The 13,288-nt window shown below is 54.1% G+C and overlaps 1 protein-coding gene across 1 annotated transcript; it reads left to right on the forward strand.

Annotated features, from left to right (window-relative positions):
- The first annotated feature begins 2,064 nt into the window (after positions 1 to 2,064).
- LOC145410125 (uncharacterized) lies at positions 2,065 to 5,121 on the forward strand. The gene has a single exon (XM_080280322.1). The coding sequence runs from the start codon at positions 2,065 to 2,067 to the stop codon at positions 5,119 to 5,121; it is 3,057 nt and encodes a 1,018-aa protein (XP_080136448.1).
- Positions 5,122 to 13,288: the final 8,167 nt, after the last annotated feature.

The following is a 13,288-nucleotide window of genomic DNA, read 5'->3' on the forward strand; positions in this document are numbered from 1 at the left end:
TTTGGAATGCCGCCTGCCGGAACTGAGGACCACCAACATTATCGGCAAAGATGGGAGCTCCGTCTTAGATGAGGCCTCTTACGACCTTCTCAAGGCAGCAGCCCAGGACGTGGCCAACCCCATCAAGCTCGTGGAGCTCACTCCAGGGCTGAGATCGACCAAGGCTATTGTCATGGGGTATCCCATGAGAATGCCGGTCAATCTCCTTTTGCGTCACCCACAGGTGGAAGAAGCCATGCATTGTCAGAGGCAGCGTACCAGGGAGGAGACTCGCCAGGTCCCCATCACTTTATGGGGTCCTCTACTACCCTCTCTCGATCTTGGGAACTGGGGGACTTACTATCTGCGCCCATATACCCCAGAGCCTCTCCGTTGCTATCGGTGTCAGAGGTATGGACACCACAGAGCCACTTGCAACAGGCCTGTCGTTTGCGGGATCTGCAGCGGCCCACACGATATGGAGCGCTGCCTGGCAAGATTCAAGGCCAAGGAGGCAATCACCTCCCGCTGCCCCAACTGCTCTGGCCCACACCATGCGTGGCACCCCAACTGCCCCATCAGAGCTGCACATGTCTTGCAGGGCCGGGAACGCCAGGTAGCCTGGGTTCAGCAGCAGCAAGCCACCAGCTCCACGCCTGCTCCTCCAGGGACCTTTGTCTGGGGCCAACAGCATCAAATAACAGCTGTGCCTTCTCCTCCTCCTCCTCTCGATGCCAGCGCCTTTCCCCCTCTGCAGTCTGCTCCCCCTCGTCAGACTGTGGCAGTGGAGGTTCACCACCCACCTCCTACCACACTCCCACCACCGTTCGATGCATCTCTCCCCGTACCACCTCATGGTCCGAGCTCTCCCCAGATTCTCTTCACCATACAGGACCTGCGATTAATTGGGAAAGAGATTGCTCTAAGCTTTGCTCAGTTACTGGAATCGATGCTTGGCAAGAAAGTCGATACTGCTCCCCTCGTGGCTACTATCGACAAAATCGTCGTGGATGTGGTGGAGGCAAAGCGACAGCTTCGTCCCTCTCCACCTACACGTCAAATGTCGTCTCCCGACCTGTCAGCAACACCCCAGCCACCTCCTGTCCCTACACGCTGTTGTTGACATCGCGACCCATCCACCCGCTCGCCAGGACCAACTGCAGCCTCAGCAGTGCCCGAGGCCAGATGCTGCTCTCACAGCCCAATTACCACCTCACCAGGGCCACCACAAACCTCAGCAAGGGTAGGGGCAGAATGCCGGCCTCGCGGCCCAGCCTCCAACTCTCTGGCACCGACTCCAGCCTCAGCAGTGGTAGAGGCAGATCACCCACCCGGTAACCTGCCCATCAATCTATCAGGGCCAGTTCCAGCCTCAGCAGCAGTAGAGGCAGAGGGAGAAACTCTTGGACTTCTGCGAGAGACTGCTTACCCTCCACAGTCCCAGACAACGCTGATTGCCTCCGAGTCCTGCAGTGGAACTGCGTAGGAGCTTGGAGTAAGCTCCCTCACCTCCAGGAGGTGGCTATCCGGGAGAATATTCATGTCTTCCTTCTGCAAGAGACACTCCTACCCCACGGCTCCCCTTTTCGGCTCCGAGGATACAATGGCTTCTTCCTCCCTAGGGTCCCTGGTGATGCGCAGGGGTGTGCCATCCTGGTTCGGGATCACATCCCTTGCAAAGAATGTAGCCCTCCTATTCACTGCGGTGAGGGTGTTGAGGTTCAAGGAGTCATCTTGCAGCTCACCACGACCTCCTTAACCATCTATAACATTTATAAGAGCCATGTTGGGACTCTAGACATTGGCGAGCTCCTCCATCAGGCTGCAGCTGAGTCCACCCTCACTGGGGGGGACTTCAATGCCCACCATCCCGTCCTATACTCACCCCACCCGGCGAATGAGGCTGGGTGACATGTTGCCATCGCCCTCGAGGAAACTGCGGGGGTCTCCTTACTCAGTGACTTGTCCAAGTCTACTCATGTCCGTGGTGGGAGGCTTGACCTCTCCCTAGTCTCTGCACCTTTTGCCGATGTGTCTACGTGGTCCTTGCACCCAATCCTCACCAGTGATCATATCACTGTGGTGATGGAATTGCCTGCGGCTCCTCTTCCACCCCCACCACCACCTCCGCCTCGCTGGGTCTTACGACGTGCACATTGGCCCAAGTATGCACAGACAGTTGACACCGCCTTGGACAAGGCTGTTCCCCTGCATTCCCTAGAGGACCATGCGGAGCAGGTTGCCCATGCCTTACGTCACGCTGCTGCTGCCTGTATTCCCCTCACCAAGCGCCCCACGGTCTTTCTTAAGGACTGCTGGTTTTATGACGAGCGGGTTCAGGAGCTGAACCATCGGCTAAACTCCGCTCGTAAGGCCTACCGTCGGCGACCTTCCTCTCCAACTAGGAGATATCTGGCTGCAGTGGTGCGACATGTCTCGCAGGAAAAGCGCCGCATCCGGGACGAGGCTTGGATGAGGTGGTGTAGGTCGCTTAATTCACGTTCCACACTTGGGGAGATGTGGGCGAGAATGAAGTCGGTCTCTTCTCCCCGACCAGCTAGGCCACCATCACATCCTGACCCTGCAGGTGAGGCAGATCGCCTTGCTGCCCATTTCGCTGCTCGTACTGCCACAACGAACCTCCCAAAGTCTGTCAGTGACCTGCAAGCTCGCCTTGCAGAACCCCGCAGGGACGCTGTCAATGCTGCTTGCTCTCGTCCTGATGCTGCAGACCACCCCTTTACTGTGGAGGAGCTAGATCGAGTGTTGTGCAGCAGAAAGGATATGGCTCCAGGCCCTGATGGCCTTGTATACTCCCTCCTGGCTCGCACAAGCCAGGCAGGGAAGGCGCGTGTCCTGGACCTGTTCAATTGCTCATGGCTTGAAAAGCGTCTCCCTGGATCGTGGAAGACAGCCATTATTCACCCCATCCCCAAACCACGAGACCCGACTACCATGAGGCCAATCTCCCTCCTCAGTTGCATTGCCAAGACCGCTGAGAGGCTTGTCCTCTCTCGACTTCTCTGGAGGTTGGGGCCGCTCCATCCCCGGCTATTTGCTTACCTCCCTGGCAGGAGTGCTCAACATTGCCTAGCCTCCTTTTTTGGTGAGCTGAAGAGTGGTCGTGGCATGGCTGTCTTCCTCGATCTTGAGAAGGCATTCGAACTTGCCAACCCAGATGCAGTACTTGTGGTGCTCGCAGCGAAGGGCTTGGGTGGTCGCCTCCTCTCCTGGGTGAGGGATTTCTTCCACGGCCGTGCTGCTTGTGTTCGATTTCAGGGCAGAGTATCCCCTCCCTACTCGCATGTCAATGGCACACCCCAGGGCAGTGTGCTGAGTCTTCTTTTATTTAATGTCTTAGTTGAGGACCTGCTTACAGTCAACTATGGCCAAGGGGTTACTCTGTTCTGCTATGCAGATGACTTGGCACTGGTTTTCTCTAGACGGGACTGCTACACTCAGGCACCAACTGCGCTTTCCCGTCTACATGCCAAATGCTGTGAGCTTGGCCTTAAAATCAATTTCCAAAAAACTAAATGCCTGCCTTTTGGTCTCCACCACCCTGACCATCCCCTTCTACTTGGGGGTAATAGCCTTGATGTCATTCGCTGTCACCAGTACCTGGGTGTATGGTTCGACAGCTGTCTGACATTTGCCACTCATATCCGCTATATACGGGAGCGAGCAGCTACCCGCATTACTGCCCTAAAAGCCCTTTCTCACCGCAACCTGGGTGCCTCGTACAGCGTCCTACGGACTTTTTATTCACAAGCTACCTGTTCCATTGTGGATTACGGGCCTCTATGTCTAATTGGAGTGTCTGACTCACTCCGTCTCTCTTTGGAAGTCCTGCAGAACACTGCTCTGCGTATATTGCTCGGTGCACCTCCTTGGATACGCTTGGTCAACCTTCGGGCTGAGAGCGGTTTTCCCTCTCTACAGCACTGCATTTGGGCACGAACAACAGCTGTCGTTGCTCAGCTCTGTCGGCATCGGCCCCACCTTCCGGTGTCTGTACTCCTCCAGCGTACCCTTGCTCGACCCCCAAATCCGCACCCTACAGGTGATTGGATTCTGCTTGCTGTGGACATAGTTCGCAAGCTTGACGCCGCTGATGCCATTAGTTGTGGTCCTGACTTGCCCAATCCTGCATATGCCCCTGCTCCTCCTTGGCTCCCACCTGTGATCAAATATGTCGAGCCCAATATAGCAGTTCCCAGGTCCTCTTTTCCTGCTGTTCTTCGCCAGGATGCTCTCAGTCGTGTGGCAGCTTTCTTCACTCCAGATACTGCAGTCTACTATACTGACGGGTCTGTTGGTGGTGATGGGTCTACGGGTGCTGCTTTTGTTTGTGATGAGGGGGTTGAGTCCTGGCGTGTCACCTCCAGTGTTTCAGCCTACCAGACTGAGCTCGTTGCCATTCTCTGCGCCCTTCACCATGCTGATCAACACCTCCATTGGCGTATTATTATCCATATGGACTCGCTTTCCTCTATACGTGGCCTCCAAAAGCACTGCTACACTGACAATAAATATCTCCTTACGTCCATCATAGCTGTCGCAACTTCCATCATGGGTCGGGGGGGTGAGGTTCACCTTCACTGGCTTCCTGGGCATGTCGGTATTGCAGGCAATGAGCGTGCTGCTGCTGCTGCTCGCCATGCTGGCACGTTACCTGTTACCACATTTCAGCTGCGTCCTAGTCTATCCCTTCTCTTGCGACACGTGGCTGATGCCGTCTGCCGACTTTCGCAGGAGGATCATCAGTTTCAGGTATGGGAGGGCTCCCGTTCTGCTATGTGGTATGCCAGAGCTACAGAGTACACACCTGTGTCTGTTCCCCATGGCACACCTAACCACCTACTGGTTCCACTTCGCCGCTTACGCCTGGGATTCCCGTGCTACAGCCAGGTGACTAACAGCAACCCAGAGCCGTGCCCTCACTGCTTTGAGGTCAGTGAGCAGCCCCTGCTCCATTATGTTCTGGACTGTCCTGCAACATCTCGACTTCGGTGTAATATTGGGACGCAGCTTCATGTTGGGGCTGACGACTTTCAACTGGCAGCAGAGCTTATTGCAAGGACACCACGTCTGCTCTTTTGGGGGTTGTGGCCATGTGCCCACCCCCACGCTAGTATATAATCCTTGTTTTATTAACAGAATTTCTCTGACAGGCTTTTGTTTTGCCCGTGTCCTCCCTTTTTAGGAGGCGAATCTAAACCAACCAACCATCTTTTCTCTCAGACTCCTTGCCTAGACGCTGTCTGTCTCGGAGCTCTGGCCGATCTTTCTCTCGATTTGAACTCTGAATTACTGGTGAAGATTTTCATCCGTTTTACTCAGTTTTTGCCACTTTAGGGACTTAGGCTCTGGCACTGAGTATTTTTTTTTTTTGGCTGTTTTTCCAGGTTTTTCTGGGACTTTGTCTCAGATTGCCTGGGTGTGAGTGGGAGTGTGTGTGTGTGTTTGTGTTTGTGTGTGTGTGTGTTTTTTTTTTTGTGGGGGGGCCTGCCGTTAGTGTCCCTCACTGTAGTACGACACCGAACCCTGAAGGGGTGCCGTTAGGGCACTTCCATGAGGGGGGGCCATTAGGGCCTGGTTTAAGGAGGCAGTGAGGGTGGCCCTGCTAGATTAGGGAAGACCCGCAAGGGGCAGTGACAGGGCCTCCTACGTCGCCCTTTAGAGGGCGGGGAGCATAGGTTGCCCATCACTGCAGGGACTTAGGCCACTTTTCTATTTTTTTTTTTTTTTTTTTTTTTTTGCTGTGTGTGTCCGAGTGTCTGTGCTTGTGTGTGGGTGACGTGTGTTTGTTTGATCTGTGTGTGTGTGTGTGTGTGTGTTGTGGGAATGAAGGGATCAGGTATCCCTAGGCCCATAGGGCCTAAGTGCCCCCCTCCCTCCATGCTGAGGAACTCCCCACCTAAGTCGGTTGCGGGTGCGAAGCGGGAGCGGCGCCTCTCCTCTGACAGCTCCAACTCATCGACAGCTGGGGATTTCTCCACTGCTCACCCTACTTCTCGCTCCACCGGGCCTGTGGCTCATCGCTGCTCTGCTGCCTTGACTACCTCCTCTGTGCGCTCAGCGAAGGTCGCACGCCTCCACAAGGCAATGGAGGAGGTTACCAAGGCTCCGACTGCTCCCACCGCCACCTCTGCTTCCTCTCGTGCTGCACACGATCCCGCCACCGAGCAAAAGAAAACACGCTCCTCAGCCTCTGCTTCCTCCAGGCCGTCACTCACCTCCATTCAGCCAAGAGTATCTCAGAGCATTCCTGCTGCTGCAGCTCCTCTTGCCCCTGCTCCTCCTGCCCAAGTCACCACCTCTGCATCTCCTGCCCAGTCTCCAGAAGACAATAATTGAGTCACTGTGTTGAGGAAAACACAGCATAAGACACAGGGAAATGGCTCCCTCCAGGCAACATGCCCGGCAGCTCCACGGGAGCCACCACCTGCTCGACACCCTGCGGTGTCAGTTGCGGCTCCTCCACCACCTCGCTCTTCCTTCCCCGCATTTCGCGTTCCGGTCCAGCCGGGCTACAGCACCAGCTACGACGCGGTCGCTACCCTGGAGCGTCACTTGCCAGGGCTTGCGGTAACGAACTGCTTCGGCCGCGACGAGAGCTGTGTGCTCATCCCTGCCACCAAGGAAGCGTATCTGCAGTTGAAGGCAGCAGCGAAGGACGAGGCTTTTCCAGTGCGTCTCGTGGAGCTGACACAGGGTGGGCAAGTAACCAAGGCTACTGTCATGGGGTATCACCGGCACATGCCGGTGGAGATCCTCCTCCAGCACAGCTTGGTGGAAGAGGCAACGCGGTGCCAGAACCGCCGCACACGGGAGGAGACACAGCAGGTGTGCGTTACGCTGAGAGGCCCTCCAGTCCCACAGCTAGACCTGGGGAACTGGGACATATTTAACCTTCACCCCTTTACACCAGAGCCGCTGAGGTGTTACCACTGCCAATGCTACGGACACCATCGCGCCAACTGCAACCACCCTGTCGTGTGCGGGATCCGCAGTGCCGCCCACGACATAGAGCAGTGTCTTGTGCACTTCAAGGCGGAGGAGCCCGTCACTGCCCGCTGCCCCAACTGCTCCGGGTCCCGCCACGCATGGCACCCCAGCTACCCTGCGAGGATGAAGAGGGTGCAACAGGGACGGGAACTGCAGGTTGAGTGGGTCAAGCACCAGCAGGCCATCAGTGCCACTACAGCTCCCCCAGGCACTTTTGTCTGGGGGCAACAACGCCGCCCTACTTCACTGAGTCCACCAGCTCTCAAAGAGGCCGACTTCCCGCCTCTGCCCACAGTGCTCATCCAGGGCCAAACTACTGCCGACATCCACCACCCGGCAGAGCATTCTCCTCAGGCTCCGTCACCCAGTCCCAAGCCTTGTCCCTCAGCAGCTCCTACCCAGTCGACTCCACTCTTCACCATGGAGGAGATCAAGTCACTGGGAACACAGATAGCAGTGGCGGTGGTGCAAATGATCACACAGATGACGGGGCTGTCACTGAACACAGATCCAGCCGTGGCCACAGTCAGTCTCATTTTGGACGAGGCGTTCGAGAAGAAGCGTCGACTCCTTTCCTCTGCCTCTCCTTGCCCTTGCAGGAAACCTCAACGGGAGCAGTCAGCCACAGCTCAGCCCCACTCCGCTCCTCCACCAGTCGATTGGGCACCACGTCCTCCAGTGTCCTCCGTGGAGCCCTTACCAGTAATGTCAGTGGATACACAGGTGCCAGTGATCCAGACTCCAATGGAGGATGCCTCGCAGATGGATCCACCTGCCTGCGAGATGCCTCTGCCCATCTCCGCATCCTCCAGTGGAATTGCCTAGGGGCCAGGAGTAAGCTCCCGCTCTTACTGGAGGCAGCAATGAGGGATAAGCCTCATGTCTTCCTGCTGCAGGAGACCCTACTGCCGGAGCGGGCAACTTTCCATCTCCCTGGCTACAGCACCTATCGCCTCCCATACGTGAGTGGTGTCATGAGGGGTTGTGGCGTCCTGGTTCGAGACCACATCGAGTCCACAGATTGCGACCCTCCTCCCTTCTGTGGACCTGGTGTGGAAGTACAGGGCGTGGTCCTCCACTTATCGAAGTCACCCCTGACAGTATACAACGTATACCGAGGTCACAGGAGCACCCTGGAGGTGGGAGACCTGTTCTCTCAGGCTACCACGGGCAATGTATACATCGGGGGCGACTTCAACGCTCATCACGCCCTTTTCTCCTCGCGGCTTCTATCCAATGAGGCAGGGCGGCACATCTCCATAGTTATGAATGAGATGGAGGGAGTCTCCCTTTTAAATGACACTGCATGGGCCACACATGTCGCTGGGGGCCGCCTCGACTTGTCCTTTACCTCCTTCCCTCTTGCAGGCTCTGCAACCTGGTCGCTCCACCCCCATCTCGGAGCTGATCACTTTGCAGTGCAGGTTTCTCTGCCCATGGCTCCACTTCCGCCCCCCCCCCACTCCCTCCGCCGCGATGGGATATTCGCAGGGCTGACTGGGCTTCTTTGGCCACGCTTTGGTGGAGGCCTTGGAGGCATTTCCTCCTGCCCCAGATCTTGAGAGCCGAGCAGATCAAGAAGCCCATGGTTTCACACAGGCAGCCTCTCTCACCATCCCGCTGCAACAACGATCTGCGAAGTGCTACAGAGATGGCTGGATCTATTGTACCAGGGTCAGGGAGCTGAATCACTGACTGAATGTGGCGCATAGACAATACCGGCGGCACTGTACATCCCTGCACCATCCATATCTGGTCGCAGTTACGCGCCATGTCACATCAGAGAAGCGCCACCTCAAAGAGGAGGCGTGGATCGGGTGGTGTCGTACCCTGGATTCTCACTCGACACTCCGTGAGATGTGGAGGAGAATCCGGTCCATCACTGATCCAAGTCCTCCTCAACCGCCTTCTCATCCTGACCCTGCCGCTGAGGTCAGCCGTCCTGTGCAGCACTTTGCTGACCGTTCCGCCTCCCACAATCTCCTGCCATCCGTCCGGGCCCTACAGGTGCAACTGTCTGCCTCCTGTGTCGCTGAGATCCAGGCTGCCTGTGACAGGCCGGACCCTGCTGATGGTCTTATCACCAGTGGGGAACTCCAAAAAGCGCTTCCCCACAGGAGTGACACTGCACCTGGGTTTGACGGGCTCCCCTACTCAATGCTAGCTCATGCTGGAGATTGTGGCAGTGAGCGGCTGCTTGATCTGCTCAACCTCTCGTGGTCTGAGGGTCGTCTGCCGAGGTCACTGAAGACAGCAGTCATCCACCCAATTCCTAAACCTCGCGATCCCACCTCCATGCACCCGATCTCTCTTATTAGCTGTGTTGCTAAGACAGCGGAGAGGGTTGTGAGAGATCGCCTTGCCTGGCGCCTGGGACTGCTGCACCCGAGGATTTTTGCCTACCATCCAGGCAGGAAAAAGAAGTGTGTGGTAATCATAGGGGCATTTGTCTTCTTAGTATAATGGGAAAAGTGTATGGTAGGATACTTATTGACAGAGTTAGAGAAAGAACAGAGAAATTAGTTGGAGAAGAACAGGGACGCTTTAGGAAGGGAAGAGGTTGTGTAGATCAGATATTCATTCTCAGATCTTTAGTGGAAAAGTTTCTAGAGAAGGGAAAGAAGCTGTATGCAGCTTTCATGGATTTGGAGAAAGCATATGACAGGGTGGATAGACTAGGATTGTGGAAAGTGTTAAGAATATATGGAGTAGATGGAAAGTTGCTGAATGCTGTGAAGAGTATGTACGATGGTGCGAAGGCTGCAGTGCGTGTGGATGGTGAACTAAGTGAATTTTTCTCTTTGAAGGTTGGATTGAAACAGGGATGTGTCATGTCTCCATGGTTGTTCAATCTGTACATGGATGGGGTAATAAAAGAGGTACAAGGTAGGGTAATGGATGTTGGAGTGGCCCTGGTGAGAGAGGATAGTGTTTGGAAACTCCCTGTACTGTTGTTTGCAGATGATACTGTGTTGTTGAGTGAAGACGAAGGGGAGCTGCAAGGCTTGGCGGATGAGTTTGAGAGAGTGTGTAAGAAACGGAATCTAAAGGTGAATATAGGGAAGAGTAAAGTGATGGTCTTTGAGAGAGGTGAAGTCAGTGAATGTACAGCGAGCTTGGATGGTGAGGAATTGGAAAATGTGAGTACGTTTAAGTACTTGGGTAGTGTGATGAGTAAGGATGGAGGTTTGGAGGGTGAAGTGCTTGAAAGGGTACAGCAGGGAAGAAAGGTTGCTGGTTTCTTGAAAGCTGTGATAAGAAACAGGGAAGTGAGCATGGAAGTGAAAAAGTTACTACATGACAGTATTGTAATACCAACTCTAACGTACGGAAGTGAAGCTTGAACGTTGTTGGAAGGACACAAGTCAAGAGTGAGAGCAGTGGAAATGAGTTATTTAAGAGGAGCCTGTGGAGTCACATGGAGAGACAGGCTGACGAATGAGGATATAAAGGAGCGTTGTGGTGTTGATGTGGATGTGATAGGAAGTGTTATGAGGAACACATTGAGGTGGTTTGGCCATGTGGAGAGGATGGAGGGTGAAAGACTGACGAAGAGAGTGTATGTGAGTGAGGTGGAGGGGGAAAGAGGGAGGGGGAGGCCGAGGATGAGATGGAGGGATGGGGTGGAGAGGTATATGAGAGAGGGGGGTGTGAGTTGGGAGCAGGGGAGTGAAATGGCGGGGGACAGGGCGACTTGGAGGCGATTTGTTTGTGGCCACCCCAAACGGGATTGAGGCGTCTGGCAATAGATAGATAGATAGATCCAGGCAGGAGTGCTACGCATTGCCTAGCCTCCTTCCTCGGGGAGCTCAGAGGGGGAAGAGGGGATGGCCGTCTTCCTTGATCTTGAAAGAGCCTTTGAACTGGCCAGCCCTGTGGTTATTCTGGCTGCTCTTGCAGCCAGGGGAGTGGGCGGCAGATTGTTGTCATGGGTCAGGGACTTCTTCAAAGAGTGTACCGCAGGGGTCCGCTTTCAAGGGCACCTCTCCCCTTTCTATCGACACCCCAATGGCACTCCGCAGGGAAGTGTCTTGAGCCCTTTACTATTCAATGTGTTGGTGGAAGGGCTATTAAACATTGACTATGGCCCAGGAGTGACGCTACTCAGTTACGCTGATGATCAGGCCCTCGTCTTTGCAAGACGAGACTGTTTTACTCGGACCAACTCAGCCCTTTCTAAGCTCCAAGATAAATGCAATGAGTTGGCCCTCAAAATCAACTTGGAGAAAACTAAGTGTCTCCCCTTCGGACTTCGTCCCCCAGATTTCCCACTGACTCTTGGTGGACACCACCTTGCCTTTGTTACTCTCTACCAGTATCTGGGAGTCTGGCTAGATGGTGGCCTCACCTTTGCGAGACACGTAAAATACCTGCAGAAGCGTGCTTGAACATGCATGTCTGCTCTCAAGTGTCTTTCAAGCCGGAGCATGGGGACATCTTATAGGGTCCTCTGAACTTTCTACATTCATGCCATTAGGTCATTGGTGGACTATAATGCCATCTGTCTAACTGGCCTTGCCCCACCGATTATTAGTTCATTGGAGGTCTTACAGAATGATGCACTCCGTATCATGTTGGGCTCTCCTCGCTGGACCCAGCTTGTTAACTTACGTATGGAGAATGGTTTGCTGTCTCTGGCACACCGCATTGCATTGAGAGCAGCAACTATTACTCTCCAGCTCGTGCAACATCACCCTCAACTGCCGGTGTCCCTTCTGCTAAAGCGGCTCCTGTCCAGGCCCCCGGCCCTTTTACCACAGCGCGACTGGGCCCGCACAATGGCTGCCGTTATTCACGGTCTGGGTGCTGCCCCCACCATCTGCCAAGATCCAGACCTACCCTGTCCGGGGTTTGCTGCCCCACCACCATGGGACCCCCCCTCCTTTCACGATCCTCTGTCCCTCGGAGGCAAAGCCACGCTCCTCCATTCCAGCCATGCTGCATCAGGAGAGTCTTCGTAGGATGGCTACCCTGCACTTCCCTGACACAGCCACTTATTTCTCGGACGGGTCTGTCAGTCCTGATGGCTCTGCTGGGTCGGCGTTTGTATGTGATCGCTATACAGAGTCCTGGCGACTCTCTCGGGGAGTCTCTGCATTCCAAGCGGAACTCGTGGCCATCCTTGTGGCATTGCGCCATGCCTATATCCACTCTCACGGACATGTTGTACTCCACACTGACTCCCTATCATCCCTCCAGAGACTCCGCTCACTCTCTCTGACTGACAATGTATTCTTGATCACTGCAATTCACCACGTCGCCTCTCTTCTCTCCAGCTGGGGTGCCACTATCACCCTCCACTGGCTCCCAGGTCATGTGGGAATAGCAGGCAATGAGCTTGCTGATGCTGCAGCTAGCGCCGCTTGCTCCCTACTGGAGGTCTCATTTCTGCTTTGGCCTGGCACCTCGCACCTAGTCAGAACATGGGTTAACACCATTGGCAGACTATCACAGGATGACCACCAGCTTTGCATTGTAGAGGGCTCACGCTCAGCCGCGTGGTATGCCACTGCCACTTCTTATACCCCGCTTTTGCCACCCCCTGGCCTACCTAATTATCTAGTAGTGCGACTCCGACGACTGCGTTTGGGGTTCCTTTGCTACACACAAATTTCAAATGGAGACCCGGATTCATGCCTATGTCCTGCGTACATTTTAACGTTTCAGCCTACTGATACAGTCCCTTGTGAAATGGCTATCATCAGCAATAACAATATTCATCATCATTGCAACTTAACTTTTGCTCCAGATAAACTTGTACACCATCAACGCATTGGACACTCGCAGTTTTTTTATTTCCCTCATAACACATCAGTTTACATAGTCTGTCCAGATATACCACCATCTCATACATCAGCCTCAGGATTATACATAGCACCAGACTACTGTGCGGTATTTACACCATCCATGTCTACTTTTTCCACCATCAATCACTACGCCATTATCAACCATACACACAAACATTTCCACCCGCTGCCTGATATGAACTTAAACATGAGCACAAGTATTAAGCTGACTTCACCTAAGTTTGAAACTATGCAGCTGATCAATGAAACAATGAAGCCCTGGGAAGATTTGAGTTTGAGTATGTTCAACCCATATTATGTGTATAGCCAAGCACCTTCTGTCTTTATAATCATCTGCATTGTAGTTGCAGTATTGCTGTTGGCAATGCACAGAATGCATGCAAGAATTGCTAATTTGGAGTCATTGTTTAGTGGGGAGAGTTAACATCACAGTTAACCACCCTGAATGAAGTGTATATATTTTGTATATAGTATTAATTATATATATAAAA

Source organism: Coenobita brevimanus, chromosome 84, assembly GCF_032717465.1.
Source record: "Coenobita brevimanus isolate Jiangsu-jjx chromosome 84, ASM3271746v2, whole genome shotgun sequence".
NCBI classification, from domain to species: domain Eukaryota; kingdom Metazoa; phylum Arthropoda; class Malacostraca; order Decapoda; family Coenobitidae; genus Coenobita; species Coenobita brevimanus.